The 21233-nt window shown below is 45.0% G+C and overlaps 1 protein-coding gene across 1 annotated transcript in view; it reads right to left on the reverse strand.

Moving 5' to 3' along the window:
* The window catches only part of LOC108673145, a 67494-nt gene extending 48446 nt beyond the window's left edge, over positions 1 to 19048 (reverse strand). The window contains exons 1-5 of the mRNA XM_018160930.2: positions 18108 to 19048; positions 16490 to 16591; positions 15492 to 15555; positions 13531 to 13764; positions 11464 to 11679 (exon numbers count right to left, since the gene is read on the reverse strand). Coding sequence (XP_018016419.2) covers positions 11464 to 11679; positions 13531 to 13764; positions 15492 to 15555; positions 16490 to 16591; positions 18108 to 18919 — 1428 coding nt within the window. The 5' untranslated portion in view covers positions 18920 to 19048. The remainder of the gene's footprint in view (positions 1 to 11463; positions 11680 to 13530; positions 13765 to 15491; positions 15556 to 16489; positions 16592 to 18107) is intronic.
* Positions 19049 to 21233: the final 2185 nt, after the last annotated feature.

A 21233-nucleotide genomic window follows, 5' to 3' on the forward strand; every position in this document is an offset into this window, starting at 1 on the left:
AAAGTATCCATCCGCGGGGCTAGGCAAGTATCCATCCGCGGGGGCTAGGAAAGTATCCATCCGCGGGGCTAGGAAAGTATCCATCCGCGGGGGCTAGGAAAGTATCCATCCGCGGGGCTAGGCAAGTATCCATCCACGGGGCTAGGCGGGTGACCACCCGCGGGGGCTAGGCGGGTGACCACCCGCGGGGGCTAGGCGGGTGACCACCACCAGGGGACGCAGCATACGAAGCCCACGACCTGACGGAGGCGGCGGTACGACAGGACGCCGTTCTTTGGGCGCCAAACTTCGACGTTAACTCGACAATCATAACACAAACTGTGGGACGATAACCTGCTGTTGTTATATAGCTGATGACTGCTTGCAGGAGTGAAGGTCAGTGCTGCCACCCCAGTGCCGGCTGGGCGGCAGGTGGGGCCGGTGGGCGGCAGGTGGGGACGGTGGGCGGCAGCCACCCCAGCACCGGCAGCTCGTCTATTTCTAGCGCACCGCCCGTCGCACCAAATGCAGCCCGCGCCTGCCGCGCCGCTCCTGAGTTTAGCGCCGCTTCTGCCGACCCTCGCTTTACTGCATTCTCTGCTGCTCTTATATTGGCCAAGTAATGGCTTCCTCATAGCTTTATTGCTCGCTTCTTCCTTATGTAATTGCTTATTCTAATAATTTGTTTAGTTCTTGTGTTTTGACTCACTACTTGTTTGTTCATGTAATTATTACTCGTTTCTTTATTAGTTCACTACTTGCCTATTCACCATTTCATTAATTTTTAGGATACTGCTTCAATTAGCCCTTATTCATTGATTTATTACTTGCTAATTCAGATGTTTAATGATTGTTTAATTAATTACCAAATCAAGTCCTATTAAACTGTTAATAATGTCGTTGAGCAACGAGTAAATTTTACACCAGTCATCCAGTAACTCCCTATATAATTGGACACTTATACCACATCATAAAAATACCAAGTCATCAGTTGTTGGTTTTGGTTTGGTCTACTGGGCGCTGTGCAGGTCTATAATATTTGGTCTACTGGGCGCTGTGCAGGTCTATAATATTTGGTCTACTGGGCGCTGTGCAGGTCTATAATATTTGGTCTACTGGGCGCTGTGCAGGTCTATAATATTTGGTCTACTGGGCGCTGTGCAGGTCTATAATATTTGGTCTACTGGGCGCTGTGCAGGTCTATAATATTTGGTCTACTGGGCGCTGTGCAGGTCTATAATATTTGGTCTACTGGGCGCTGTGCAGGTCTATAATATTTGGTCTACTGGGCGCTGTGCAGGTCTATAATATTTGGTCTACTGGGCGCTGTGCAGGTCTATAATATTTGGTCTACTGGGCGCTGTGCAGGTCTATAATATTTGGTCTACTGGGCGCTGTGCAGGTCTATAATATTTGGTCTACTGGGCGCTGTGCAGGTCTATAATATTTGGTCTACTGGGCGCTGTGCAGGTCTATAATATTTGGTCTACTGGGCGCTGTGCAGGTCTATAATATTTGGTCTACTGGGCGCTGTGCAGGTCTATAATATTTGGTCTACTGGGCGCTGTGCAGGTCTATAATATTTGGTCTACTGGGCGCTGTGCAGGTCTATAATATTTGGTCTACTGGGCGCTGTGCAGGTCTATAATATTTGGTCTACTGGGCGCTGTGCAGGTCTATAATATTTGGTCTACTGGGCGCTGTGCAGGTCTATAATATTTGGTCTACTGGGCGCTGTGCAGGTCTATAATATTTGGTCTACTGGGCGCTGTGCAGGTCTATAATATTTGGTCTACTGGGCGCTGTGCAGGTCTATAATATTTGGTCTACTGGGCGCTGTGCAGGTCTATAATATTTGGTCTACTGGGCGCTGTGCAGGTCTATAATATTTGGTCTACTGGGCGCTGTGCAGGTCTATAATATTTGGTCTACTGGGCGCTGTGCAGGTCTATAATATTTGGTCTACTGGGCGCTGTGCAGGTCTATAATATTTGGTCTACTGGGCGCTGTGCAGGTCTATAATATTTGGTCTACTGGGCGCTGTGCAGGTCTATAATATTTGGTCTACTGGGCGCTGTGCAGGTCTATAATATTTGGTCTACTGGGCGCTGTGCAGGTCTATAATATTTGGTCTACTGGGCGCTGTGCAGGTCTATAATATTTGGTCTACNACCCGTCACGCTCTCACCCGTCACGCTCTCACCCGTCATGCTCTCACCCGTCATGCTCTCACCCGTCACGATCTCACCCGTCACGATCTCACCCGTCACGATCTCACCCGTCACGATCTCACCCGTCACGCTCTCACCCGTCACGATCTCACCCGTCACGATCTCACCCGTTACGCTCGCCATGTTCACGCTGCCACCCCATGACACCCGCTGAGTCTCCCAGGCCAGGAAGTGCCAAGTTTAAGGCTACTCATTCCAAATTGGGTAACATAATGTAACCTAACCACTCTGGGCATCACATCGCAAATAGAGCACCACACTCGCATCACTCCGTTATCAGTCGCGGCTCTCGACTCACACGTGCCGACGCTCAATTTTTTCGTCCAGCTTCTCATTTCGACCGTTTTTTAGCTATTATCGTTTCGTAGCTACTTAAAGCCATTATCATTTTTAGATATATTTCAGTTAGATTTCACTAAATCTTATTACATAAACAATTTGTATTCTAGCAATTATTCAAACTAACTAATTTTCACTTCTCATTATTTCAGCCATTTCGATATTTCATCAATTGTTTCAGCCATTTTACTGTTTCAGCCATTCTACCATTTCATCCATTCTATAATTTCAGCAATTCTACTATTACAGCCATTCTACTATTACTACCATTCTACTATTTCAGCCATTCTACTATTACAGCCATTCTACTATTACTGCCATTTTACTATTTCAGCCATTCCACTATCTATTTCAGCCATTCCACTATCTATTTCAGCCATTCTACTATTTCAGCTATTCTACTATTTCAGCTATCTAACTATTTCACGATTAACAGCTATTTTATTATTTCAACTATTTTATTCACGAATACAATAAAGCGCGTCTCATTAACAGCTCCCAGTACCACATGAAGTGCATGATAATGGCTTATTAGTCTTATGGTTAGGTTAGCATCGACATCCACATTATATTCAATAACGTGAAACTAAACTGAATCTAATGGGGCGGAATTCCCCTGTTGACGTCAACTGAGTTGAAGTGTTTCAGTAAATAAACCATAAGTGTAGACTATAGAATAGCTTGGGTCACAACCTTGGCAATCACGATAGTGAGGTACTCACTGTAACGTCTCCACCAATAGCGCTGGCAAGCTTACCTGAAATGAGAAAACGCTAATGTTAATAAATCTACGGACTTTACGAGACAGATTCTAGTATCTTTCGCACGCACAAAATGAGATCTTTTGTGTGCACGCATTATGCTGAGTGATGGATGCTAAGCAGGCGAGGCAGTGTGGTGGATGCTAAGCCGGCGGGGCAGTGTGGTGGATGCTAAGCAGGCGGGGCAGTGTGGTGGATGCTAAGCAGGCGAGGCAGTGTGGTGGATGCTAAGCAGGCGAGGCAGTGTGGTGGATGCTAAGCAGGCGAGGCAGTGTGGTGGATGCTAAGCAGGCGGGGCAGTGTGGTGGATGCTAAGCAGGGGGGGCAGTGTGGTGGATGCTAAGCAGGCGAGGCAGTGTGGTGGATGCTAAGCAGGCGAGGGGCAGTGTGGTGGATGCTAAGCAGGGGGGGCAGTGTGGTGGATGCTAAGCAATGATGCGACAATCAAATTTTAGGAGGAACGCGGCACAGTTGGCAGCTCTGAGCAACAGCTGCAGCAACCTGACCCGGGGTCGCCGACCCCTACAGACAGAAAGAACTGCTGTTATCGAGACAACACCCCTGACCCGGGGTCACTGACCCCTACAGACAGAAAGAACTGCTGTTATCGAGACAACACCCCTGACCCGGGGTCACTGACCCCTACAGACAGAAAGAACTGCTGTTATCGAGACAACAGCCCTGACCCGGGGCCACTGAACCCCGGTACCAACCCAATAACTAAACCAAAATTACCAAATTATAAAGAACCAGAATGACTGATCCCAAATCATGGTGGACCAGAAACATTGAATACTTATTATAGCACATAATGCCTAAACCCTATTATATTTAGCTTTGTTTTATTTAGCAGCAGGTGATGCCAAGTGACAACATCTCGTGCGCCAAACCCAGCGGCTACTAACACCACTGAGTTGTAACACCACTGCGTTGTAACACCACTGCGTTGTAACACTACTGCGTTGTAACACTACTGCGTTGTAACACCACTGCGTTGTAACACCACTGCGTTGTAACACCATTGCATCACAGCTGGGTAGACCGTGCCAAGAAAAAACGCTGAATTAAGTGCGGGAGAAGATAAGAGTGCATCAAGATAACACAAAGATAACCACAAGAGAGAGCGTTGTAAGAACTTTTTAATAACACAAAGATAATCACAAGAGGGAGCGTTGTAAGAACTTTTTAATAACACAAAGATAACCACAAGGGGAGCGTCAAGAACTCTTAAATAACACAGATACAAGATCGCGCAGTTAAGATGCGCCAGCTGGGGAAGTTCAGAACGCGTCAGGTGAGTGGCAGTGGCAGCAGCAGTGGCAGTGGTAATGACAGCAGCAGTGATAGCAGCAGACAGCAGTAACGCAATAGTGAGGTCAGGAAGGATGTAGTGAGGTCATAACTACAAAGATAGTGAAGTAAACACTCTTGGACCAGAGGAGAGGTAGCGGGGCACCCTCACTGTTGCTGCCACACTTAGTTTGCGAGCCGCGATAATTCACCTCAGACAAGAATGCCACTATAATAAGTATCCGCCTCAATAAATTTCATCCCAGGCGGAATGCCGCTATATTAACGTGTCCGCATCAATAAATTACGTCCCTGGCAGGAAAGCCTTCATAAAAAATTACGAAAATTTTACGGCATCGGACTAAATAGTGAATAATTTCTACAACTGCAAGTAATGTAAGATAGGAAGACTTTAATAGCACCGAAGTAAGAGGTATCAAATGACACCCGTTGAATGTGGTTCGAATGAGTGAACGTAACAAAGCTCGTATAGGATAATCGAGTAATTATTCGGTAGAGTCAGCTCTATATTAGACATTTTTCATCCTAAGACGGAATTCAGCCAACCAAAAATGCTTCAACGGATTGCAGGAGTGCGCTCTAATGTCAACATGGAACATTCAAACTGGCGAATACTAAATCCGTCGGAATTTTCACTGTTCCCTTTACCACGTTTTACTGTACCTACCTCAAGGATCAGTCTCTAGTACTCCCATAAAATTAAATAAAAAGTAAAGACTTAGTGACAACTTGAGCCTTGAGGGACATGGGGGACAACCCCACATCCTCAATAAACAAATAAACAACAACAAAATCCGCCAAATAGAGACCAAGTTTCTCATATCAGATGAGCGTTGACCATTTCCATTTTCAGGGGTAGAATATTTCTTCGTGTCTATCCTTTTATCACTGAGTAAGTTAGGGGGCTGCGATAATCGTACAATGGAAGTGATGCCTGAAAATCATCGAATGTGGTCTAGCAAATTTATTTATTGAGCTCTAAATGCAAACCCCCACGCGATTGGCGAGTTCAACAGCCAACTTAATACACCAGATTCGTGGTTTAGCAGCTCACGAAATACATCAGATTTGCTGTTTAACATATTAAACTCTCACGAAGGTTAGCTCACACATTTCTGTAAGATAATACCGACAAACTCACCTAAAATGAAGATTCGCACACTTATAAGGTCCAAGTAGTTTAGGCTATTCCAAACACTTCAATTCTTAAGCTTCCAACAACCTAATCTCACGCAACGGAATGCCAAAATTCCATGGGAATGAAACAGTTTTAATATCACGAACCTGGTTAATGCAAATAAGTAAAGTGTTCCAGATAATATTTTTGCTGAAAAAAATGAATAGTATTGAACATGTCACTCGAGATCTAAGTTACTTCTGAATTTTTTTCGTGCAGGTTTAAATCAACTCTGTCATTATTGCTAAATTATAAGCCTAATTTAGCAAAAAAAAATGTATTATTCTGCGAAACATAATAAACAAGAAAATATTCGTTGTAGTCAAGGATCGCTTGGGTTCAACCGGCGGGGCATTTTCTGTAGCTTCACCGCCGACGAATTGAAACGTAAACGCGATAATAAAGAGAGAGGTAGATCGATGTGATGATTAAAACATTTAATTGATCCCATGAAAAACAGAAGTAGAGTTTAAGAATATTTTTAAATAACTTAATTACAAACCAGATTGCATTTCATAACTTATTCATTTCAATTAACAAAACGGGTAAATAATAATATAGAATTTCACGAAACAGGCGAATAATTATATAGAATCAGATGACACAGAATGAATAACGCATGCGCTAGCAAGATGGCACTGAGAGGAGGTGCCACAGCGGCACTGTGTGGGCACAGCAGTACACTGACACTGTCATGCATGACGCGGTGGCCCGTGCCTGCTGGTGCACCGGCCGCTGCTGCTACCACTGCGCTCAGGGGTGCAGCTCTCGCAGCACCACGGCAGTCACGTACTATAATATCTACCGATACTTCACTATGAGAAAAATTACCGTTAACGGTATTACCGGCGTTAACGGTATTACCGGCGTTAACGGTATTACCGGCGTTAACGGTATTACCGGCGTTAACGGTATTACCGGCGTTTCAGTGGCCGGTCGGCACGTGAAAAAAAACAACGTGTCGCCGTTTTTATTCTAATTTAACACTAAATATCTGTAAAACATCTGATAAAAACGGCGAAACAGTTTATTTTCACGGGGCGACTGGCCACTAGAACGCCAGTGGGACCGTTTTTTCTAACAGTGTATCTATCTATCTATACAGAACATGTGATGTACTCGGGGCACGTGCTACTATCGTACTCGGGGCAAGTGACGTCCTCTGGGCACGCGCTACTATGGTACTCAGGGCAAGTGACGTCCTCGGGGCACGTGCTACTATCGTACTCGGGGCAAGTGACGTCCTCGGGGCACGTGCTACTATCGTACTCGGGGCACGTGATGTACTCGGGGCACGTGCTACTATCGTACTCGGGGCACATGCTACTACCGTACTCGGGGCACGTGCTACTATCGTACTCGGGACACGTGCTACTATCGTACTCAGGGCACGTGCTACTAACGTACTCGGGGCACGTGCTACTAACGTACTCGGGGCACGTGCTACTATCGTACTCAGGGCACGTGCTACTAACGTACTCGGGGCACGTGCTACTATCGTACTCAGGGCAAGTGATGTCCTCGGGGCACGTGCTACTATCGTACTCGGGGCAAGTGACGTACTCAGGGCACGTGCTACTATCGTACTCGGGGCACGTGCTACTATCGTACTCAGGGCAAGTGATGTCCTCGGGGCACGTGCTACTATCGTACTCGGGGCAAGTGATGTACTCGGGGCACGTGCTACTATCGTACTCGGGGCAAGTGATGTCCTCGGGGCACGCGCTACTATCTGTCTCTTATACACATCTAGATGTGTATAAGAGACAGCTACTATCGTACTCGGGGCAAGTGACGTACTCGGGGCACGTGCTACTATCGTACTCGAGGCAAGTGACGTACTCGGGGCACGTGCTACTATCGTACTCGAGGCAAGTGACGTACTCGGGGCACGTGCTACTATCGTACTCGAGGCAAGTGACGTACTCGGGGCACGTGCTACTAGCGTACTCGGGGCAAGTGACGATCTCGCGCTCGAGTGAGAGGACGATTAGCAGCAAGCAATTCGAGAATTAATTTCTAACTTTTACTTTGAATTTTATTAATTATTGAATATCTTATTATTGAATATTTACTTTGAATTCACTAATCAACACAGTAGGTAGGTCTTGAGCATATAGAAATTAATAAACATTAGTGATGGAAACCCTTGTGTTACGCATGATAGTGTAATTTGTGTGCTAAACACCGTAGAGTTGAGCAGCACGATTTATATTATTAGAAAACGGACAAAGAAAACGTTTAATCACATCACATTTAGATGGGAGTGACTGCAATAAAATACCAGCATCAGATTTCTCTAATAACAGTCTAGCATTAGAATATTTTACCGGTCATCGGAAATTTACGTGGGTTTTACTAAACCTATTTTATTCTTTCGAGCTACCGAGCTATTACAACGATATTTCTTTTTGCTTTAGCCTCAAGGCACAGAAAGCAGAACTTCTGATGTCGCAATCAGGCCGCTCGGTGTCAAGCCTTGGCAAACGAAACTACAACCTACGTACACAGAACAACTGCGTTCACACGGGACAACTGCGTTCACACGGGACAACTGCGTTCACACGGGACAACTGCGTTCACACGGGACAACTGCGTTCACACGGGACAACTGCGNCGTCTCACCACGCACTCGTCTCACCACGCACTCGTCTCACCACGCACTCGTCTCACCACGCACTCGTCTCACCACGCACTCGTCTCACCACGCACTCGTCTCACCACGCACTCGTCTCACCACGCACTCGTCTCACCACGCACTCGTCTCACCACGCACTCGTCTCACCACGCACTCGTCTCACCACGCACTCGTCTCACCACGCACTCGTCTCACCACGCACTCGTCTCACCACGCACTCGTCTCACCACGCACTCGTCTCACCACGCACTCGTCTCACCACGCACTCGTCTCACCACGCACTCGTCTCACCACGCACTCGTCTCACCACGCACTCGTCTCACCACGCACTCGTCTCACCACGCACTCGTCTCACCACGCACTCGTCTCACCACGCACTCGTCTCACCACGCACTCGTCTCACCACGCACTCGTCTCACCACGCACTCGTCTCACCACGCACTCGTCTCACCACGCACTCGTCTCACCACGCACTCGTCTCACCACGCACTCGTCTCACCACGCACTCGTCTCACCACGCACTCGTCTCACCACGCACTCGTCTCACCACGCACTCGTCTCACCACGCACTCGTCTCACCACGCACTCGTCTCACCACGCACTCGTCTCACCACGCACTCGTCTCACCACGCACTCGTCTCACCACGCACTCGTCTCACCACGCACTCGTCTCACCACGCACTCGTCTCACCACGCACTCGTCTCACCACGCACTCGTCTCACCACGCACTCGTCTCACCACGCACTCGTCTCACCACGCACTCGTCTCACCACGCACTCGTCTCACCACGCACTCGTCTCACCACGCACTCGTCTCACCACGCACTCGTCTCACCACGCACTCGTCTCACCACGCACTCGTCTCACCACGCACTCGTCTCACCACGCACTCGTCTCACCACGCACTCGTCTCACCACGCACTCGTCTCACCACGCACTCGTCTCACCACGCACTCGTCTCACCACGCACTCGTCTCACCACGCACTCGTCTCACCACGCACTCGTCTCACCACGCACTCGTCTCACCACGCACTCGTCTCACCACGCACTCGTCTCACCACGCACTCGTCTCACCACGCACTCGTCTCACCACGCACTCGTCTCACCACGCACTCGTCTCACCACGCACTCGTCTCACCACGCACTCGTCTCACCACGCACTCGTCTCACCACGCACTCGTCTCACCACGCACTCGTCTCACCACGCACTCGTCTCACCACGCACTCGTCTCACCACGCACTCGTCTCACCACGCACTCGTCTCACCACGCACTCGTCTCACCACGCACTCGTCTCACCACGCACTCGTCTCACCACGCACTCGTCTCACCACGCACTCGTCTCACCACGCACTCGTCTCACCACGCACTCGTCTCACCACGCACTCGTCTCACCACGCACTCGTCTCACCACGCAATCGTCTCATCACGCACTCGTCTCACCAAGCACTCGTCTCACCACGCAATCGTTTCATCACGCACTCGTCTCACCACGCACTCGTCTCACCACGCATCTGGCTCTATTTAGATATCTGGCTCTAGTTAGACAAGCTCATGCAAGATGCTACTTCTTGCTGATAGCATTGAAGCGCAGACGTGCGTCTATGAGAGATTGTGCTCCAGAACTTCTCGACTACTGCTATGAGTGGACTATGTCCTAACCCCCTAGTAGCAAGGCATCTAACATTCTCGAGTCACAGAAAAGATTCATTATGAAAAAATATTGACCTCTGCGGTAGCTCGGATGTTGGATTGGTACATTCAGAACATTTACTTTTCCCTCTCCCTGTAATATTTTACAATCCAAAATGCCTCACATTAAAAGTTACGGGCCAGTCCGCTTATAATTTCCCATGTGGACAAATTGGCATACCTCGCCAAACCTTTAGCAGTGAACACAGACACAGATGCTTCATCCTCTACCACAAGTTCAGCGTCCTCATCCTACTGATCCTAGACGTGAAGGCTCGCTGGTTCGCTTCCAATTGCCGCACTGCACAAGCCGTGGAGGAGGTCCACAACGAGCAGCAGAATGAGGAAGAGGATCGGGCCAAGTACCGTTCCCTGTGACGCCTAAATTTGTGTGACACCTAAATACGCGAGCTCAAGCATCCTACAATGACAGCTCATAGAGTGTTGATTAGGTATAGTGGTGGATCCACGCCAGTGGCTCTCCTCCGACCAACAGTAGTTTCAATCCAGGAAAAAATTTTGTGGTCAACATTATCAAAGGCGTACGCTAGATCTAAATGCACCACGTGTACACCCACCTCCTCCTTCCTTTTTTCTTAAATATGGTCGTGATAATCCACTGAATGTGACATGCAGGAGCGACTTCGCGGGAAACCGTGTTATGAAAAGAACTCCTTGCAACGGCTTCGTCTAACACCTTGATTACGTGTGATTTTAGGGTCACAGGCCTGGAATTAAGACGCGTGTCTCTCACACCTTCGTTCTGGACTGAAGTTACGGGTCTCACCCTTGAATAAATTAAATATTTTCCTTCTCTCAACGATGATTTCCAGATCAAAGTCAGTGGGACCAATAGTGCCTCCACAAATTTGTACAGCAACTCCATAGGAACTCCACTTGACCCAGGAGAAGAAAAAGCGAAAATAAAGAAAAAAATCCAAGAAAAAGAGTATCCAAGAAACAATATTTCTTAGATACTCGTCTCTAGGTCCACCTCAACCCAAAGCCCCCCTAGCAGTTCTTGAAGGACTTCGCACCTACAGATCTCTGCTCTGCTGCAGGCGCAAGAGTCTTTCTGAATGTTTGAACAAGAACATTTCTCTTCTTCAACTTTCCTCTCAGTATTTCCAGGAGTCATCATTTTAAATTTCAGTACAGAATCTCCTAATTTAAGGGAATCTCCTTATATAACCCCATCATCACACCACAACCCACATCATCACACCACAACCCACATCATCACACCACAACCCACCTCATCACACCACAACCCACCTCATCACACCACAACCCACCTCATCACACCACAACCCACCTCATCACACCACAACCCACCTCATCACAGGCAGCGCAGCGAGGCTTGAGCTTCTCGGCGTAGTGTCTGCCGCAGTGCACGCCGTCCTCCCACACGCAGTACACGAGATCCACGAGCAGCTCGTTGCACGTGTTGCACGTGAAGCACGCGGGGTGCCACGCCACGTAGTCACCCAGACGTGGGGCCACGACCACCACGCTGCCCTCTGGCATCTTCATGCTGCACCCACGACAGTTCTGACGGGGGAGACAGCGGTTTAGAGGGTCTGTCTTAACTGTCATCTTCATGCTGCACCCACGACAGTTCTGACGGGGGATACAGCGGTTTAGAGGGGCTAGTTAGAGGGTCTATCTTAACGAACTGTCAGCATGGCAATGGCAATGCCGTCACGGCAATGGCAATGCGATCATGGCAATGGCAATACCGTCATAAGTAACATAACAACCAAGCTATTAACAACTTCAAGGGCTGTGTGTGAGAACTATGAGCAATTTCAGACAAATTCCCGTCTAATAATATGCTACGATTATATATCTTCAACAGCATAAGCATCGAAATTGAAAGTTAAAATCGAGAAGTCTATTCCATAAAGCGTTACGTGGCTCTGTTTGTCACGTACGAGTACAACTAAATGAGGTGGGTACGTAAATAAGTTTTTCGGTACGAATAAGTTTGCAGCATCCTCTTGCCATGATAAAACGTTAATTTGCTGTACAAGTAAAGCGACATCGTACGGACGAACGCTGATGCACAAAAATATAACTCAGTACTCACTGCAGTGAGTGACAAAGAGCCTATTTTCTCGTCGACGAAAACGTGAAGTCACGGACGGACGGACAGACAGACGGATGGACATTGCGAGTACAAAATAGGGCATTTTTTTTCTAAAATGAAAAAATGCGCTAATGAGCACAAGTGTACAAGACAATCTGATGGCATTGCATTCGGAATAATCAAGGTAACTTAACTGGAGAATAATTCAATTTGAAATTAATTACCGCATGTACAGGGACGTTAACGCTTTTAGAATATTTAATGAATGAAGTTTTAGAGTTGATATAATCGATATTCATGGGATGGAACATGAATTAATCAAATTTAATACGGAGATAGAAGCGGTAAATAGAACCTCAATTTTCAATTGAAATATATAGACAGAAAATAGTCGTTTGAATACTTCAGTTTCTCAAAAAACGTTTTTTACTACTTGTTCCGGCGCGAGGCTATTCAGATTTCGTGCAATTAATTGTAAATTCAATGGAATTCCAACATATACCAACCACAGCTAAAAACATACTCTATAGTTCTTATTTGCTTGAAATAATATCTTTACTATTACATTTTTGTATAAATTAGAGCGACTGAAAATAAAGGCGGCGCACCAGCGTAGCCTGGGACTGAGAACGTTCCAAAACATCATCGAATGAACTAGTATGAAGTACCAACTCAATCAACGATAAACGCGTAGCCAACTTAGTGAACGCGGATATTTTATAGCAAGACGAAACGTAATGAGAGTTTAAATTTCGGCCACAACTCTTCGCAAATTAGCCTTATAAGTTAATTAAAAGCAACAGCACGATGGACGAGTCAGTGATTCATTCAAGCCTTTTTCCCAACGCGCGGCTCAGCACAAGCCTCGAGGCCCACTGCTGGAGCACTTCCGGGCCATGACTCACCGCCTCGTCCTAGTCAAGACCCACCGCCTCGTCCTAGTCAAGACCCACCGCCTCGTCCTAGCCAAGACCCACCGCCTCGTCCAAGCCAAGACCCACCGCCTCGTCCAAGCCAAGACCCACCGCCTCGTCATCGTCCTAGCCACCACCCACCGCCTCGTCTCAGCCATGACCCACCGCCTCGTCTCAGCCATGACCCACCGCCTCGTCTCAGCCATGACCCACCGCCTCGTCTCAGCCAAGACCCACCGCTTCGTCCTAGCCACCACCCACCGCCTCGTCTCAACCATGACCCACCGCCTTGTCTCAGCCATGACCCACCGCCTCGTCTCAGCCATGACCCACCGCCTCGTCTCAGCCATGACCCACCGCCTCGTCCTAGCGAAGACTCACAGCTGGGTCTAGACCCACCGCCTCGTAGGGGATGCGGTGCTTGACGACGCCGATGTCGAGGGAGATGTCGTTGCGGGCGCTGACGAAGTCCCTGTAGGAGGTGTGGTGGAGGGGGTCGACGTGGCGCGTGTAGGCGAGCGCCAGGTCCTGCTTAGGCAGCTGCAGCATCAGCTGTCGCTCCCTGTACTTCTCGCCCGGGGTGCTGATACGCGGCACCTTGTGGCCCGGCAGCATGCTCATGTAGTCGTAGATCTGTAGGGTGCAGAAGTTAATGACAGGCTAGGTGCTGACACTTTAACGACAAGTTTTTAACATGCCAGTGGCCTGCAAGGTGCCGACACAGGCTATTTATTATCTTTAAATTGCATGTTCTTCGAATACGTGAGGAATTTACTTGGCCCGCAGAATGCGATTTATCGACAAGTTTGAGCTGGAAATAATCTAATATCTGAAACCATGTAACTGGAAATGTGGAAATTTATATACAAAGCTGTGAGTAGCCAATTAACGTGATTTAAACACTACAGGCTGCATGTCCGTACTATGATCCGCCTTTAGGACAATGGACAATGTTTCCAACATTTCCTCCGACTTGACATATTTGAATTTTGGTCAGAACCCTCTACTGTCGATTTTTCGAATTGCTGGGTTGTTATCATCGTGATTTGATGAATGCTAAATTCAGCAGAAATTCAACTTAGGAAAAGGACGCCGCGAAACAAGGAGCCCAGCCATGCGAGTTACAAGCATACTTGAAATTCTAAAATATCTTCACTTATGAAGAAATTCTCGCGCAAAGGAAACAACTCAAATATACCATAAAAGTTTCATTATCAGAATAATTTAAAATAAAATTACTGATAACTATTTGAAAATCAACTTTCAATATGCTATTAATTAATAAGATATAAGAAAATGTTGATGTGCTTGTTCCTGTACCTAATATACCAACTGTGTTGAATATAAATAAAAATGGATCCTAAATGGATCCTTAAATTATCCTAAGATAATTTAATATCAATAACCTATTATTAAATTTGTGATCTCAACGGTCAGAGAACTGTTTCGGAACCTTTCCATTTCGAACTAACAAAAATAAACTATGATCTCAACTAAAATCGAGAAAAATGTAAATTTTACACCTGCTGTAAAAACTTCAGGTAGGTTAGCTTTGTCGTTTTCTAATTATGGGTAATTAAACGATGACCGCTAAATATATTCAAATATCTTCAACAAAGTCGAACACTGTTGTGATTTTACACTTTTATATTATTTCTTATTATTATATTGATTTCTTATAATTATGGTATTTTTTATAATATTATAATTTTGGTAAAACAGGCATGGGGACTGTTATAATATCAAGTGAGTGAATTTATTAATTATAAAATAAGGTAATTAATCAATAATTCCCGGCAATGGAATTGGATTTCCCTCAAACTCGAGAAATATATTAATTCTACATCTGCACTGTAGCTCTAACAATTTCAATTATGTGGGTTTGATCGTTACTTAATTAGGCAGATAACAAATAACCTTCGCAAATTAAATTGGATCTAAACCAAAGTCAAGAAATATGTTATTTATGCGCCTGTGCAATGGCTACAACAATTTTAGGTATGTAGGTTAAGTCGTTTTTAATTAGTTAACTAACTTTCCAGTGCCGCTAGTGAACTTGGAGATTTTTGCCAGCCTTAGACTATAACAAAAGATATTAACCAAACCAAACTGATCTTCACGAGGCACAGACTAGAAATAACCAAAACAAACTTACGAATATCAGAAACTTTTTGATAAATTGATAAAATTTACTTATTGATAAAACTTATTGAAACTTACTTATTGAAACTTACTTATTGATAAAACTTATTGAAACTTACTTATTGAAACTTACTTATTGAAACTTACTTATTGATAAAACTTATTGAAATTTATTGATAAAAGTTATTGATATAAGTTGTGCCTCGCACGCGCCTCACCTGCTCGCTGGTGAGGCCAGGAGGCACCCACGAGTAGCCCTCCTGCAGGCAGCGCTCGCGGTTACTGNCGGTGCCACAACTCAGTTCAATCAACTGAACTATTGCTGTCACAGAGCCACAACTCAGTTCAATCAACTGAACTATTGCTGTCACGGTGCCACAACTCAGTTTAGTCAACTGAACTATTGCTGCCACGGTGCCACAACTCAGTTCAATCAACTGAGCTATTGCTGCCACGGTGCCACAACTCAGTTCAGTCAACTGAACTATTGCTGCCACTGCGACACGCGAATCACTTCAGTCAACTAATTAGACTGTAAATTTGTGCATGGAAATTACAATGAGAAGTTAATTGAATACCTTCTCAACATATTACCAACTTAATTTATTGCACATATCACATGGACAAGGTAGAAGTAATTACCGCGTTTAGGACGCAGTCCGGGAAGAACATCCCCAAGCTATACACAAATCCCTTTTAAAATAATGAATTTATTGATAAGAAATAAATAACTTTCACAGTATGAAAAAGGTAATTAGAATATTTCTGCACATTAAATATGGCAGCTCATAGCATAAGCAAGTAATGGCATCTCAGGCATGTCTCAATCGCTTTTAAAATAACTAATTTACTGACAAGAAATGAATAATGTTCACAGTATGAAAAAGGTAATTTGAATATTTTTGCACAATAAATATGGCAGCCGGTGGCATAAGTAAGTAAGGGTCTTTACCTGTCACACATTGTTGACGCTCCGACTATGAACGCGTTCAAGAACAGGCTAGACAAGGCCATGCATGAGCATATGTTTAGTCTTAAAATGCCTCGTACCCTACGGAACAACTGATATCTAGAAGCTATTTTAAATCTACCGTCCGTTGAAAAGATTTTATCAATAGGCCAGTCTAGCCAAGAAAAGCACAAGAATCGGCGACAGGCCTATCCAGGCCTACTCTTTAATGCCGAAGATACTATACTATACTATACTATACTATACCTGGCATTGTCGGCGAGTCCGAGCCTCTCTTTGACGCTGACCCAGTCTTCGTGGTACACGTCGTGCAGCTCCCGCGTGCACTTGCAGCTCTGACATGTCTTCCTGCAATAACAAATACAATCACAAAACTAATATTCATCGACTCAATTAGAGATATTTTTAGTAAGTAAAATGACGCACAAGTACACTCAGAAAATTAATATTGATCGATGTATTTGGAAAAATTTTTGACAAAATGACAGATTCACCGACAAACCAAAAGTTTCATGACTGGAAAATCTGGTCTTGTAACCAACCAGACAACCTTGTGTTGCCGAGTATAAGAAGGATAAGTACGAGCACATAACATTAAACATAATTAAGAAAGTTACGACGTAGAAAGGAAAATAAGCCACTAGCTGCCATATCTGGTATAATTAAGTATCGCTTTAACGAACGCATACCATTATAAACTGTATAACATTTAATTTGATACATTGATCTCAAAGAGTTTGTATTATTTCCTTCTTCATCATATTTCTTTCTTCAATATTATTATTTCTTTCTTTCTCTTGCAGGCATTTGTTGCTAGTGCGCCAGATAAGAAGGATATTAGTCATATTACACACTCGGACATCGCACACTTGCGGTGCGCCAGCGCTCTAATTTTGGAGAAAAAAAATTTAACTTCCAAATTAGCCATTCTAAATCTCTTTAAAAATTATGATTCATTGCTAATCTATCCCACTAATAATTTATAATAACTTTCGCGCTATTAAATTTGTCTCGTCCGACATCAGAAGTTTATCTTCAGTGGTTTCCGCAGCTGCAACTTTGTTCCTGTTCGGAGAAGTTTACATCGCCGCGATGCTCCTGAGGTCAACAGAAGTGGATGAGCTGCAGCTGTTTACGGCTGCGGCATATAGCTGCCGTGACGCCGTGAATGAGGTGACAGAGCAGTCAAGTCAAATGAAGACATGGCAGTCAAGTCAACGGAATATATGGCAGTCAAGTAGTAGACAAACAAATTGGCGACATGGCAGCCAAGTGGGCAAAAAATTCTGGCAATTCATATGAAAAAATTGCTGGAGTTAAAATGCCATCAAATATGATTGAGTACAGAGTAACCGTGGAGACAAATACAATAAATATTGCATGAATGAGGAAATTCGGTAAAAAAATATCGAAATAATCTTCCGGTAAACATCTGCGGAAGTCGAGGTATGTTGGCTCTCTGATATCGTCCTCGTACGTACATCCTCGGTCAATTAAATGAGACGTAAAACTGGAAACTTTATTTCGGGATGTCTTCGCTCAACTTTAGCTTAATAATCCGCAATTTCATCCCATAAAACATGTAATTTTTATGTGGGACAAGTGAAAGTAGACCCAAAAATTTACTTGATAAATGAATATGCCCTGAAATAATTCGAGCATACTATATATTTCCTTGCTTTGCGCGCTTTTTACGGCAAGTTTCTTTGCTATTATACCGAGATAGAACGCCTACGAAACGATTTTGAATAAAATCTTGAGCACGGTTAAAAAGGGAATTATTTCGGAATGGACTTACGACTTTCATGACGTGGGACCAAGTCAACCATAACTCAGAATTGGAATTATGTTTATGCATACTCACTCGTGCTGCGTACCATATGGAGACTCGACTCGCGGACGCTCTTTTTCATAGAAGGTTTTCCCGTGAGTAGCTTTTGCCCCAGCAGGAGGAAGGGCATGGGGCTGTGGGAGGGGTTGGGAGACGCTGTAGGCGTCAGGCTCAGGCTGGGGACAAGATTGGCTCTCCTGCAGAGGAGGAAGTTTCTTCGGGATTTTTCCACGAGTCTTGGTGTGCCTCGATAGTTCCTTTTGTCTGGCGGTGTAGTCGTCTATTAAAAGAGGTTCCGGTGGCAGATTATTCGTGCTACAGTCGCTCTCCGGCGCGCTAGTTTTGCTCATTTTGAGTGTGAGAGACTTGGTTCGATGCGGCTTAATGGATTTGTTGAGTTGTGTTTCACTCTTCATGAAACGCCTGGTCGATTTCGCAGGTGACGCCGCTCGCGCCGCGCAAGTTTCGCGATCGTCGGCGTCAGAAGATTTATTCGGCGAATCCGTTGAGGTGGGCGACCCTCGTCTGGGCATCCTGGGCGAATAAGACGACACGAAGGACGACAGCGGCGACAGGGTGGCTGCAAGCGACGCTGCAAATCCTGAAGGAGGCGCAGAGAGTCTGTCCAGTAATGCATCATCGTCTGTCGCGGCGCTGTGATGTGACGCGGTCTCTTGTACATCATCTCTGCTGCTCCGTTGTCTTCTGCGTTCACTGTTCTTTCGTCGCAAGTTTTTCACTCTATCAGGCTCACTATCTTTGTTGTCGTGGAGGCTCTCCGACCGACGCAGAAAGGAAAAATTCTTGTCGCGGTTGAGGCTCACCTGAGAGCGCAGAGGGCACATATTGAGCGATCACCCTTTCTCCTGCCCGGCCTTGTTCTCCTCTGCGTTCTCTTGCTCCTGTTTTCATTTCTAACAACACAGCTTGATCCTCTAATTTATTGAAGCGAAAAATAGTTAAGTCAACAATGTAGATTTAATTAGTCATTAGACTAAACACGGTAAGAATGACCAACGCAACAACCGAGTCAGCACCAGCGATCATGCATGACAGCGCCCCCGAGAAGTAAAAGTTTCATTGTATTGTCTGAGGCACCAGCGTCTTTATATCGCAGGAATCATCTTCGTTCAAAAATGTTTATAACTCGAACATGAAGAAGACACTATATCCCTCGCTGCAATATGGTGTCGTCAATATTATAGGAAATTCATCACGTAAAGATACACCGGCTAAAGTTCGGAGATGAACAACGAGCATATTTTATGGTTCGTTAAGTTGGGATTATCTTGATTAATGATTCCTGTTTGTATGGTGAAGAGATAAACCAAAATATACATAATTTTTTGGCATGCAGACACGATTTTAAAAATTCATATGTAAAACAAAGACGGTTCGCTGAACACTCGTTCATCATTTTCGAGGAAAAACTGAACGAACTTATGAACAAGCTTCTTTTCAGCGATCAGCTTTAATTCATTATGAACAACTTAATTTTAGATCTAAATTATGTTTTTTCATGAATTGCATACCGGTATCATCATGTTGAATACAAGCCCATGATTGTTCATTCATTTATCAATACACAAAATTCATTTGGATGGAGAGGGGTGGTTGTTTGACATACTCCCTGAATCAGTCCAAGTTATTCCTAAATTGCGTTTTCATTGTTAAGAATCTCATCTCCACCAGAACTAGATAATGTAGGGGAAAACATTCGTTTTGTTATGTTACGCCTCATGATCGGGAATATCGACCTCTATCGGCGACAGGCCTATCCAGGCCTATTCTTTAATGCCGAAGATACTATACTAGATACTATACTAACATTTGTTCGCCATAATATGACTCTATACTTCCATGCTAATCCCTACATCACATAACCCTGTTCTTCCATGCATATTCCTTCTTAACATAACCCTGTTCCTATTGTGTTAAAGAAGAATGCCAATTCTCCAATAACATAACCCTGTTCCTCCATGCCAATTCCTCCATAACCCAACCTTGTTCCTGCATGCTAATACCTACATAACATAACCCCCATTCGTCTATGCCAATTCCTCCATAACATAACCCTGTTCCTCCATGCCAATTCCTCCATAACGTAACCCCATACCTCCATGCCTATTCCTCCTTAACCTAACCCTGTTCCTCCATGCCAATTCCTCCATTACCTAACCCTGTTCCTCCATAACATTATCCACTCCAAGCAAAGGCTGAGCTCAGACAATTCGTTGCCACTTCTTAGGCGGCTTGCAGGGCACACGTTTGGAGGAGACCAGATGCAGAGGCATGACGCTTTTGGCTACCACACGCAGCGTAGAGAACTAAAATGTTATCAAACATCGCTCTAAGCGGTCGCCCTAAGCGGTCCAAAAACAAGAATATTATTAGCAAAAAAAAAGGGCTTATATTATAAGCAAAACTAGGTGCTGCTCGGACCTTTCAACAACAGCAGTTGTGCTGCATTCACGGCCAGCTATAATGTCTCATTGAATGTCTGCTTGTCGCGTCTGTGTGTGTTTTGTAGACTGAAATGAATTAGTTCAGTTGATTTGATGAACGCACACTTTTGTAGTGATTTTAACAAGCGAGAATGTCGTTAATGCACCGAACAAATTTTACTCAAATAGTTCATAGGCATATAGTTGTTCGCTCGACGCCAACTCGTGAGTGTAGGGCAACAATCAAGATAATTAAACCTCGTACAACCACTAACGTAGGAGAAGTGTTCCACTGTAACACTCCTACCTCAGTTATGAAGTATTAAATCAATGAATAAACCCATTTTCAATTCACAACAATAAGAGGCATGTCAACCTGCGCACATTTACAGAAATTTATCACTAATAAAATTAATCAAGTTCCCACACAATAAAAATGTGTTAGTCCCTTCAGCTGGTGCACATTAAACAACAATTGCCACAAATATAACAGTGAATTTCATGACGATTAACGGAAGTATAGCTCACAGATGCTCGCACAGAGCAGAGAGATCACACACTTGTACACTCAGCTATGTGGGACCTCACAGCTGCTACTGCTGCAGCTGCTCCACATGATATACAGCTGCCAAGATGTGCTGCTTGCTTGCACAACACCAACACTCGCTGCTCACGGTAGAGCACCACAACAGCAACACATCCAACACTCGCTGCT

Source organism: Hyalella azteca, unplaced genomic scaffold (genome assembly GCF_000764305.2).
Source record: "Hyalella azteca isolate HAZT.00-mixed unplaced genomic scaffold, Hazt_2.0.2 contig7398, whole genome shotgun sequence".
NCBI lineage: Eukaryota > Metazoa > Arthropoda > Malacostraca > Amphipoda > Hyalellidae > Hyalella > Hyalella azteca.